Raw genomic sequence first — 12,927 nt, forward strand, 5'->3', positions numbered from 1 at the left:
CTCTCTTCTCCCCAACTCCCAAGTTAAATTGGGGCAGTCAATGGCTGGGCAGGCAAAAACTTGTGATGTCCATATTGCCTGTTTGTGCTATTATTTGAGGAAGTGTAAAAATAAGCTGTCTGCCCCAAAACTTTTGCAGGCACAAACAGTATTAAAAATGGGATTGTGTATAACTGCCCTGACACCATTGTGAACACAAACAATCATGAATGCAAAATAAAAGGGACCTCTGGAGGGCCCCCAAAGTTTTATTGTGAATACCTTCAGTCACACATCGGTTTCCTACATTAAAGCTTAGTTTTTAATTGCTTTTTAAGAGTATCATTAGGCTACCAAAACAAACGAAACTACTTCTTTGTCATATAGGTTTGCATGTATTATCCTGCAATTGGGTAACACAGATAATAACTGCGTAGTAACTATGTAGCTTGGAGTGGATATTTTATGCATCACAAGTTTTTGGATGCAATTTACCCCTTTTCAGCAGAAAAACAACCACACCGTTTAATTGGTGCCTCTTTTTACAAAGAGTTCATATTAGGTGACTCATCCTTAATGTCATACTAACCAGCCAGAAGTATCAGTATCAGATGATGAGATCTCTAAAGCAATGCAGTAGCTGCTTACAGTAAATTTATCTTGAACACTGAATAAAGCAATTTGGACAGCCTTAGGTCTTGTTGTTACTGAACATTGTTTATGTTTTCCAAAACCTTGGTTTCAATGTCTCCACTGAAATAACTTTAAGTGAGGAGAAGAAAAGAGAAATATATTTGAGAACCGAATACAGTGGTGCCCCGCAAGATGAACGCCTCGCAAGACGAAAAACCCTCTAGACAAAAGGGTTTTCCGTTTTGGAGGCGCTTCGCAAAACGAATTTCCCTATGGGGTTGCTTCACAAGACGAAAAAATCTTGCGTCCCCCGGCGGTTTTTTTTTGCTTTTTTTGCCCTTTTCCTAAGCCGCTAAGCCGCTTATCAGCTGTTCCGCTGATAAGCCACTTAACAGCTGATCGCTGGAAGCCGCTTGACAGCTCTAGCACTAATCCGCTAAGCTGTCAATGGGCTTGCTTCGCAAGACGAAAAAACCACTAGACGAAGAGAATCGCGGAACGGATTAATTTCGTCTAGCGAGGCACCACTGTATGCACCACTGTTGTACAGTGGTACTTCAGGTTACATACGCTTCATGTTACATACGCTTCAGGTTACAGACTTCGCTAACCCAGAAATAGTGCTTCAGGTTAAGAACTTTGCTTCAGGATGAGAACAGAAATCGTGCTCTGGCGGCGCAGCAGCAGCAGGAGGCCCCATTAGCTAAAGTAGTGCTTCAGGTTAAGAACAGTTTCAGGTTAAGAACAGACCTTCGGAACGAATTAAGTACTTAACCCGAGGTACCACTGTATCTATTTGTTGTTATACAACTTTGTCATTTCTGCAGAACTTTGTGTTTGCCACTGTTCTGTTCTTTGAATTAGTGTGTTTCATAACTTTAAGTTAACATATTGAATCCTGGATGCTTTGGGGGGAATAAAGAAAGTCTCTACATTTTAAAATAAACAAACATGAAAAGGTATTGATGTTCTGTTGTGGTCAGGGTAACCTGCATGAACTTTTATCTCAAAGCATTAAATATTAGTTTATTATGTGGATTGGAACCAGGCTTATCATCATCAGGCCTTTAAGCAATAAGTACTGTATACCTTCAATAAATAGGTAAACAAAGCGATATGGGTATTTGACATGTTTTGTTTATTTGAGGTATTTTATTAGGACCAAGCAGTCCCAAGGTAGCTTCCAGCAAATAAAAATACAAAATATTTGTTGTTGTTTAGTTGTTTAGTCGTGTCCGACTCTTCGTGACCCTATGGACAGAGCACGCCAGGCACTCCTGTCTTCCACTGCCTCCCGCAGTTTGGTCAGACTCATGTTCGTAGCTTCAAGAACACTGTCCAGCCATCTCATCCTCTGTCGTCCCCTTCTCATACAAAATATATTAGCCAAATAAATAAATAAACAAACAAACTATAGTAAAACTCCCCATTGAAAATAGCAGTAGGGCTCCACAACCATAAAACAGCCATAAGAACAGCATTCAACCCAGCATAATAAAACCAAATTTTCTCATTCAGTAACTTTAAAAAATTGCATAGCACAGTTAATCAGCAAACCAATTCATTTGCTCCTCACAAAACAAATATTAAATGCACAAATCTTGCATTGTGTGTAACCTTGTACTTGGCAAATGATTAACAAGAAAGAAAATTTGTTATGAAAAGTTTACTCTCTTCCTGTATATAGCCCCATACTTGCTGTGCTTGATGTGTGAGTTTACAGCACCTACAAAGTACTATGTACTGTTTTCTGTGGTAAGGCAAATCTTTGCGAAGTTAGCTTGCAGGCATTCTAAAAATGTCCTTTTTATCCATTTACTTAACTTCAAGGAAAAGTGGTGACTCTGTGTTACTTCTCAAAAATGGCTGCTGCTAACTAATTTTTCATTGTGTGTGGTTTTTTTTGGGGGGGGGGGCTTTGCTCTTTGTAGTATTTCCTGTTCCACAGCTTGTTTGGTTCTGGGCAGCTGAGGCATTTCAGTCAACCCAGCAGCCATAGTGCTTGTACTTGTCTTCTCAGTCTTGGGAGTTGGGTTGGGGTGAGGATCACCACAAAACCTCCAGGACGATTCCCACCCACCTCTGCAAGCTTTAAAGCAGGCATCCCCAAACTTGGCCCTCCAGATGTTTTGGGACATTAAATTTCCCATCATCCCTGACCACTGGTCCTGTTAGCTAGGGATGACGGGAGCTGTAGTCCCAAAACATCTGGATGGCCGAGTTTGGGGGTGCCTTCTTCAAAGCTTGGAAGGAGGACTGTTCATTGTTCTGCAGAAACTCGCTTACCATGGTGAATGACAAGTCGGAAGGAAGCCTGCTCTCAGCTCTAACCCCCTGCCCTAACTCCTGGTCTGAGCTCTCTTTTCTGGCAGCTGTCTACAGCTTACCCCTAACAACTGCACAGATAAATGCACATTTCAGTGATGGTCAGTTTTTTGGGTGAAGTGTGCCACAAGTCAAGTCCAGAGTATATGATAGTGCCACAATAAACTGCTAGTACCTGGGAGTAGGCTTGCCACTAATCTGCTGTATTCGAGAGCAGGCAAAAGCACATTGTTCAGGAGGAGGCAGGAAAGAGCCCCCTATACCATAGTCATTGCTGTCATGCTCTATCCAGGCCTATGGGTCCATGTGCTTCTATGAAAGTATGTCTCAAACCTCCATGATCCATGCTATGTGTGATATTTGTGCTGCAGGTTGGCCACCCATGTTTTCTCTGCATTTATAGTGCTGTTCCTTCACCACCTGTGGTGGTTAGAGCACATGTGTTGGTTACATATCTCCAATACCGTGCTGGTCTTGAATGGCCAATGACTCCGTTGTTTAAGGCAGCAAGGTATGTCCCAGTGTGCATACCCCATCACAGTGCATCTTTGTTATTTTCTGGAGCTGTTTAACTTGAAATAATTATAGCAAATGATGCATTACTTTTAATTCTGCCCTTTTAGGCTAATGGTCATTTGGATGCTGTTAAGCTTCTTTTGCCTTTTGTCAAATTCTAGTTAATGGTGTAAGACATGTGTTGGCAAAAGCCTTCGGGGGAAAACCTTACTTCCTACTTCATCTTAAACGTTTTTTCTATGAGCTTAATTACAGGGTTTTACCTTTCTTCTGTAATTAACCTTTCAGTTAATTCTGTTTTGTTTTTTTGCTTTTAAAAGCCTGTGATTTCTTGTAACAACTCATCTTCTCATTGACACATAACTGTAGACTGAGGACATGTTAGACAGCGCTTGCCTCCTCTAGAATATGAGTATCATTCAGTCTCTGCTTTCTGCATGCTTTTTTTTAATATGCACTAATATAGTAGTAGACAGCTTCTTGAGAAGTATGCTGAATAAAAGGTATGTTATCTGTTTGCTTTTGGTAATTATGTCTAATAACTCTGCCCTAATTAGAGATAACACTAGGGGCCCTCGAGGCAATTAGACCACCACCTGGGTTGCCCAAATTTCAGGTATCTCAGCCTTGCATATGCCAGGAGTTGGTGAGAGCTGAGCGGTGTAGAGGTTGTCAATGCAAACCCCACCCCCTGCTGCATAGCTCAGTTGTGGATTGTGTCCCTAATGTTGAACTACATCACTAGCTTTGTCACTGCTCTCCAATTCTAACTAATTCTATACTTGTAGCATTGTTCCTTCGTTCCATTATAACTGTGTATTAGTTACAACACTTAGCATTCTTATGAAGGTACTTATTAATCCTTGCTCTTTGTATTATTATTATTATTATTATTATTATTATTATTATTAGCATAGCAGCATATTGGTATCATTTGTGGCCCTAACAACTAACGGGACTTTTGTAGCTCTTTGGGTGTCACTTGTGTTACTTTCACTTTCTCTCCATCTGCCGCAAAACACAACAATAAGAGGGAAACATCGGTGACTGCTTGTGCATTCCTTTCTTCTTGCTTTGCTATAAATACTTGCAAATACAGTAAGCTACCTATGAATAAAGGTAAAGGTACCCCTGCCCGTACGGGCCAGTCTTGACAGACTCTAGGGTTGTGCGCTCATCTCACTCTAGAGGTTGGGAGCCAGCGCTGTCCGCAGACACTTCCGGGTCACGTGGCCAGCGTGACGAAGCTGCTCCGGCGAACCGGCGCCAGAGCAGCACACGGAAACGCCGTTTACCTTCCTGCTAGTAAGCGGTCCCTATTTATCTACTTGCACCCGGGGGTGCTTTCGAACTACTAGGTTGGCAGGCGCTGGGACCGAGCAACGGGAGCGCACCCCGCCGCGGGGATTCAAACCGCCGACCATGCGATCGGCAGGTCCTAGGCGCTGAGGTTTTACCCACAGCGCCACCTATGAAAAGTTCACTGTAAAATGCACATAATGGTGTCTGCAATATTCTTGGGTGATGTTGTCAAATCCAGGCATTGGAACAGTAGAAGATGGCTTGGAGATGTCCATTGCTTCTTCCAATACCTGGACTTCCTTCCTGACATTTCAGTTGTTTCTTGCATCTTTCTTCTTTGAGTGGTGCTAGCTTTTCAGAACTGTCTATATTGAAACTGTCACGATGCAGTAAATATTGCAATGAACACCTTGCTGCAGCTCTCCTCCTTGCTGTTACTGCACAGTTCACTTGGCACTATTCAAAGTAGCCTTGCACCCAATGGCTGCAAACAGAAAATAAAACTTGGCAATAAAACTTTTGAAGTTTATACCTTGTCCTTCAATGGTCAAATGGCATTCCAAGAACAGCCTTTAAAGGAGTTAAAAAATGCAAATATGATAAAAGATGAAACCAGGCAAAGGGCCTTTTCAGCAGTGTCACCCACCCTGTGGAATGCCCTCCCATTAGATGTCAAGGAACTGAGTGATTATATAACCTTAGAAGACATCTGAACCCTTTATATAGGGAAGCCTTTTAATGTGTAATGTTTTAGGATTTTTTTTTTTTGTATGTTGGAAGCCACGCAGAGTGGTTGGGGTAACCCAGTCAGGTGGGTGGGGTACAATTTACTTATTTATTTACAAACTGTTTCCATTTAAATTGTGGGATGATCAAAACGCAACACTGTGGTTCATATCAACTGTTTCACAGGAAATTCATTATGCCACAGTTTTTTTTCCCAGTTGAGGAAACATTGCTGATGCTGATGTACTCCATGTATTTTGTATCTCTTCTTGCAAACTAAGGCAGAAATCCTGTGTTAGCCATTGGGGTCTCTCTCTCTCTCTCTCTCTCTCTCTCTCTCTCTCTCTCTCTGGGCCTTAAGGCAGTCAGAGGTTGTACTGTCCAATGGCAGCTGCCATCAAGAGAAAGAGGATATTACACGTCTATAGAATAGGCTGTGGTTGCTATCCCTTGTAAATGTACTTCCAAGGTTACTTTGAACTACCTCTGCTCAAGTGTGAGCCTTGTAGCGTTAGGCCAGTGATACAGCAACAGACCAGTGATAAGCACAACTGCACTTTAAGGTCCAGTTCAGAAGTATACCTCTACAACATGGCTGCTGCTGACAGTCACTTCTGCACATGGTTGAGCTGGAATGCACAGCAAGTACCCATGCCAGCACTGCCAGCCTGTCAGATGTGTGAGGCTCGCTCACTTACTCACAGTGCGATTTGGCTGATCCACATGGAAAAGCAGACTCAAACTTCGCAGCTGGTGTATGGAGGAGCCCCAGCGATTTTCAAGAGCAACCACAAACCCATAATTTTGTGAATATAAAGCAAATGTTTTTAGTATGGAGCTCAGCATAATATTTAATAAAGGCATAGTTTGTCAAATGCTGTAGCATTTTCTGAGACCACTACTATCTGTAGGTCCTTTTTGTCATTTGTGGGAGTAGAGGCACTTACATTTCTGTCAGTTTCTTTGTATTCTATTTCTGAGCAGTAAAAAAAAAAACCCACAGAGATAGGCTGAGGATTCCCCCCCCCCCCAGCTTTTGACAAAACCTGCCTCAATGCCAGATGAACAAGGAGCTAAAGGTGAAAATGTTCACAAATCCTAATGTTTCTTTGGCCACAGATGCTGTGGGAAGTATCCATGTAGATACTTGACAATATCTGCAAGCCCAGACAGTGAGTCTAAGACTCTCTAAACCCAGGATCAACAGCTGCCTCTCTAATACTCTGGTAGGGGCAAATCTAATTTCATTAAGCAAGGCATATTCCCTTTGATCCTGTCACTTGAAGCTATCTTTTTCTTATTAGCCAACAATGTCTGGACAAGTTAATGCATTGTTAGCTGTGAGCTACTTACAGAAGGGACATTTTTGTGCCTTGCTGTGAAATCATTGTGACATACCTCTGTTCTGAAATATTTGTCAGGATCTTCACAGTCAATAATGGGTGTTGGAGGTGGGGGAGAAAAGAGGAGGAACAAAGTAGCTTAAAGCAACATTACCTAGCCAGACCATTAAATATGTTTTCACATATTGCTTTCTCTTGGGCAAAGGTAAAATCGACTTTCCTCTTCTCTCCCATGTTTGCATTCTAAGAAGGTTCCATTTTATTGCGATTTAGTAGTCCTGAAGAATTGTTTACTATTGCTACTAATATTACGAATTAATGAAACATTCATTAAATGTGTTTTATGAATGCATAATAATATTAAAAGGAGCCATTATTCATGACTAAGTAATGTTTCTGCAACAACCCTGCAAACTAGGTCAGAATTATTATTATCCCCATTCTGCATGCTAAGTGAATAGTGACTTCTAATGCGTACATGGCTGAGGTGAGGTTTTGAACATGGCTCTCTCACTCTTAGAGACTATGATTTGGCAGCCTATAAATCGTTAACACTTGAAGAGCACTACCAAAATTCAGTAACAGTCATTGCTTGAATGAATGCTGAACTTACCTAGGGCGTTAGCTGGTGATAAATGCCTGACATTTCTTTACTGCACCTACATACTCTTATTTATTTCTTACTCTCTCTACAAAATGGCTAAAGGTAAGAATAGGTAATAACATCTCTGCAGGCTGCATCCTGCTTTCCAAGGCTCCTCCCTAGACCACACGCCCCGTGTGTGATGACTCATTTGCTGGCTGGTCCTTTTCCGAAGAATAAATGGAGAAAAACTTGGATGGTGGAACAGCCTCAGCAATCTTAAGATGTTTCTTGCAAAGAAACAGAACAGTCTTAACACTGGCAGAACAGTCTTAACACTCTTAACACTCACCTGTGCTGTCTTTATTGCTGGGAAGTCCACAACAACATGCATCAACGTCTTTTTCATAACTGTCACACTGGACAGATTTCCTGTTGCTGTGGATAGTTTCTGTGGGATCTAGAAGATTGTTTTGCGTGGTGGTGGTTGTGTGTGGAAATCGCTTGCACTTTAACCAGCAGCCCTAAATTGCAGGCTTGATAATTATGTTTTTGTTGACCCATATACATATTAATGAAGGTGAATTGCTCTTTTGTGTTGGGAGCTTCACTGACAGACTTTAAAATTTGTTTGATAAGGGTGGACCCATTTTCTTCGAGGCCGTCCTGGCTGATTGCCTGGCTGACTGAAAGTGCCCCTAATTGTACCGAGTTACTGTATCCAAGTCCTATGTCATTGATCACCATTGGCAGAAGCAATGATTTTTTGTCATAGCAGCAGTTTATTAATTATCCATTACAATACATAATAAATAGACATGAAAGAGAACAATAAGTAAAGTTTTTTTGGGGGGAATAAGAAGTTTGAAAAACAGATACTGGTATTTCTTCTTTTTTGAGTGGATAAACTACTAAATGAAATAATGCCCTTCTTACAATATTGGACTTATGGAAAATATAGTGAATTGATGTAGCAAACTACGTTCAACTATGATGACTGGGGGTGGGAAACTGCTGAGAGATGAGATAATTTTATACATTTGTGAACTTATGGGATCAAATAAAATTCTAATTGAAGTAAATGGTTTCCTATGTTAAGCCCTAGGGAAGGGCAAGTCTGTATACTAACAATAATTATGTTTTATTATGTCCGGTTGCCTACAAGTAAGAGAAACTTGAGTATATACGTTGTGTGGTAGATCTGTTAGGAGAAGCTGAGGAAAACTTTGTGTGAGGCATTGTATATTGATATGACACAGGTAAGCAGATTACCCTGGAGCTAGTCAGCTATTAAAACTGCTCTCGACTGTTTGACTTCTGTGGGGAGGATAGGAGCGGGGTTGGTGTAAATATTTGCACACACTAATCTTTCTAAAAGATCTGGAGAATGTTGATGTGCTAGTTCAGATGTGCTGCAGCTTAATTTTTGTATAGTCCGGTTTCATGGGGTCAGTGCACTGGTATGCCAGAGCATTGTTTTGTATCGCCTTCTGTGTCTTTTTTACAGGCACAGCTACTCCCAGTTATGCTGTTGTTTCAGAAAGAAGTGAGTGAACTTGTTGAGTTGTGTGACTTAAAAAACTAAATTCACCTATGTGAGGAGTTATCTCATTACAAAGCTCTTGGTAAAGCTACAACTTACTAACCAAGAAGCTGCTTGATGAAATAATGTAATTTTAGAAATGCATTCCTTTTTACCTGAGCACATGAGCAAGGGATCTTGATCCACAGTGTGTAAAAGTGCCAGGTTTATTTACCAGAAAGTTTATTTACCACAAAGTTTCAGAAAGTTATACATACAAAAACTTCAAGATGTGAAAAATGTTTGGTTCAAGTCACTAGAAGGATGGCTTTATGCAAACCACTATATCTTGGCTAATAATATTGGCCTATCTAACCGGGTTCATATAATGATTACAGAGATACTGTGTATGGAACTCTGTGTTACTGATGAAACTATCAAATTTGGTGTCACCTTTAAAAAAAACACCTTTTGGGTGTGGAAAGTTCTGCTTCTCAATGTTGTTAGGGAAACTGGAATAGGACCATCTTAAAATCCAGATCACTATTGTGGACAGTGTTGGTTGCTTATTCAAAGGCCACATTCAGACTATCAGTTGGCTCTATAAATAATATTTTATGAAGTTACGTATGAGTGCTGTGGCCATTATTATTACCGTATTTTATTATTTATTAAATTTCTATACAGCCCTTCATCCGAGGATCACAGGGCAATTGACAATCCTGTATAAAAACACAAAAATACACAACATGGTAACAAACAAAACAACAGCCCTCACCCTGCCATAGATTTTTTAAATTAAGCCATGTGTTTCTCCTTTGCCTCCTTCCATCTTGTGGGCTTCATTGCAGAGATCTTGAATTATGCCAGAGTTCCTTGTTAGGTCCAAATTTGGGAACCTTTCGCTTAGTGTCTGCTAATAAACCAGAGGCAGGGTTAGATTGAAATGGGAAGAGAGGAGTAGTCTCTTGGACCATCATCACCCTGAACTTCTGCTGATCCTGAGAGGTTCTGTAGAAGGAAAGGTGGTCTCTCAATCATATTTGGGGCTTGTCAATTAGGCCTTTTAAGCAATAGGCTGAGCATTTTTAATTGGGCCAAGAAACAAACTGGCAACCACACCTCTATGTTTTATTAGCAATGGTGGGGGGAAAAAACCCCAGCTGGTTTGGGTCCAAGCCATACATTTGAGTATATCTAAAAATAAATCACCCCTTGACACACGATTGTACATGACAATTATGAGATGATAATTTTTGTGAAGAATGAAGTGTCGTAAATATGCCACTTAAATAGGGTTGAATATTTGGTCATGGCTGACAGGAAAATGAGTTAGAAAATAACAGAGACGTTTTAAAGAAATCTCCAGGCTTTTTGTGTTGTACTTTTTGCATAGATTCTGGAGGTTATCTCTGAAAATGATCTTTGTTCAGTATGTGAGAAAGCTCCGAGGTATGCAGCTACAGTGAATGTTAGACTTAGAGAGCAGCACAGTGAGGAGTTTCAGCTGCTACTGCTTCCCTTCAGTTCAGCTGGTTGCAGGTGTTTGCATTACTGCACTGCATAGTCTTTCCCTAAAATACCCACTGCTTGTAACAGTTACTAAACCCACATATTATTACATCACAAGTGGTCAATTTATGCAGCCCATCTTGGCCTTTTTAGTCCATGGTCAACTTCCATTTTGCCATCATTTACTGCACTTATTTCTACTACCAAGTGCAAAAAAACCCCGTTTAATTTTTAAAAGGTGTTGCATTCTTTGCCTGCAGAATAGCACAGTGGTACCTTGGGTTACAGACGCTTCAGGTTACAGACTCCGCTAACCCAGAAATAGTACCTCGGGTTAACAACGTTGCTTCAAGATGGGAACAGAAATCGTGCAGCAGCGGCGAGGCAGCAACAGGAGGCCCCATTAGCTAAAGTGGTGCTTCAGGTTAAGAACAGTTTCAGGTTAAGAAAGGACCTCCAGAACAAATTAAGTCATTAACCCAAGGTACCACTGTATCTGAAGTGCTTTAGAATTGTTACAAAAGCCATAATTTTAGCAGCAATAAAAACAATTATTACGAGTATGAAAATCATGATAAAACTAAGCTCAAACCATGGTATTTGTGCTGTGGCTAAAGTTACTTCACACATCACGGGACAAATCTGGTAGAAGCTGTTTGGTTACATAGGTGATCACCCCCTTTTAGAAATAATCTCATTAGCCTAGCCTAGCAGTGCCATTTTGAAATGAGCATGTTTTTCCCTGAAAAATTGGGTTCATGGACCAGGATAGTTTGGAAAAGATTTATGGAGAATTAGAAAGCTTCTCAGAACTATGTGATATTTTAGTTGGCTCTAATAAAGCTATTGCTTTTTATTTGGAAATGTTTGGTAACAGAAATCTGGTCATCTTACTGGATTTTTTTGGGGGGGTTGTCTCCTAAAGTTACATGGGCAGAATGGCAAATTTTAAATAACGCTCCTGTGTTTGCTAATTGAGTTGTTTGAGGTTGTAGTGCTCAATATGCCTTGCCTCTTTCACTTATATTCTAATTTAATTCACCATGGTTTCATTCTTTCATTCCTAGAGACTGTTGCTTACAAACCTCACAGGCAGATTTCTTTGGTTAAAAAAATCAGTGGTTTCCTGTGATTCATTGTTTGCAAGTCACAGTGAGATCTTTAGGTGCAAAGCAGTATAGATATGCAAAGTGGGATTTAGACAAGAGTTGCTAAGACCAGCCTTGTCCTGATTAGCAGCTTAAAAGTAATGGAAAACATGGATGAGAGTATTCATTCAAAAGATTATTAGCAGGGCCAGTGGGGGTGGGGTAGGAGAGCCATTTTGTCCCAGGGTCTCAAGATAAAAGGGGTCTTCAAATTTATTTTTTCAGCACTTGATAAGTTTTACAACTTCTTTTTTATGTACATACGACCCAAACGTTTGCTACAAAAGCATTTGTTAAATAAGAAAATGTATATTCAGATTATTTCTCAATCTATTTTTGGTGCCTTATGTTGTTTTTAGGTCTTGTCGTTTCAAATTTTATTATGGCTAGGGAGTTTCAAAAGCTAGATTTGACCCAGGCCTTCCTGGACCTCTTAGGGGGCCTGATTATTAGGCAAACGTTTTAGTATCCTTAAGTTATCAAGAAGTCATGTGTGTTTACTGAGAGAAAATGAAAAATAGATTGCCTGTGCCCAAGGATCACAACACTGGCTTTCTGCCAATTTTGAGTAAGGCTGTAATCATGAAGAAGTCCAAAGATTGATTTGGAATGAGATCATATTTATGTAAATATGCAAATCAGGGCCACATTCTAGGAGACTAAAGCTTTTGTAATTATTTGAACAGAGGCCTGGGGCTCTTTTCATCTACTCAGCCAGAGTTAGACAATATATTACTTGGCTTGATGTGTGTCAGATTCTCTTTATGCATAAGGCATAATATAGTATCTTTCACAGGTTATTTCATATAGTTAGGGCCACTTTGAATGTGGTAACAGTTCTATGGTCTTGGTAATGTTCCTTTTTTCACTGAGAGCAGGGAATAATTAAAAAGCCTTTGCCTGTGAGACAGATTTCATGGAAAACTTGGGGTTTTCAGTGCAAGTAAAAACTAGAAACTAACCCTGTCTGGTTTGTGTGTGTATATCACAGGAAGGAAACTAGTCTTGGCTGCAGAAAAAAAATATGTTCCCAAGGAAAGGAAAGGGTGTAACTTGTCCTAATTGAGAGGAAAGGGTGTGGATTTGATAATAATTTCAGGAAACAATAAATAATTCAATTCTTGTCCAACCACCCCTCCAACAGCAAACACTGTTATTTGTTTGCTATTTGGTTTTTCAACTTCTTTAGGCTTGTGATACAAAGTAAATGAAGATCACCCATCTTCTTTTTTTGGGACATGCAAAGCGAGTTCGTGTAAATGTAAAGGATTCTGACATGGAAATCGTGTTTTCGTACAAAGCTCCTCTGACACAAATTGCTATGTGTAGGTGCCCCCT

The 12,927-nt window shown here is 40.3% G+C and overlaps 2 protein-coding genes across 4 annotated transcripts in view; both read left to right on the forward strand.

Annotated features, from left to right (window-relative positions):
• TRAPPC11 (trafficking protein particle complex subunit 11) overlaps positions 1-12,927 on the forward strand; it is a 68,774-nt gene that overhangs the window by 44,417 nt on the left and 11,430 nt on the right. The window contains exon 30 of one of the 2 annotated variants that reach the window (XM_081926340.1): positions 7,541-7,605. The exons of the other annotated variant lie outside the window; for it this stretch is intronic. Within the exon in view, the coding sequence (XP_081782466.1) occupies positions 7,541-7,590 (50 nt within the window). The 3' untranslated portion in view covers positions 7,591-7,605. Of the gene's footprint in view, positions 1-7,540; positions 7,606-12,927 lie in introns of those variants that run through there. 2 annotated transcript variants of the gene reach the window in all.
• STOX2 (storkhead box 2) overlaps positions 1-12,927 on the forward strand; it is a 131,963-nt gene that overhangs the window by 5,285 nt on the left and 113,751 nt on the right. The window lies entirely within an intron of this gene.

This window comes from Podarcis melisellensis (assembly GCF_964234715.1).
Source record: "Podarcis melisellensis genome assembly, chromosome: 9".
Classification (NCBI taxonomy): Eukaryota; Metazoa; Chordata; class Lepidosauria; order Squamata; family Lacertidae; genus Podarcis; species Podarcis melisellensis.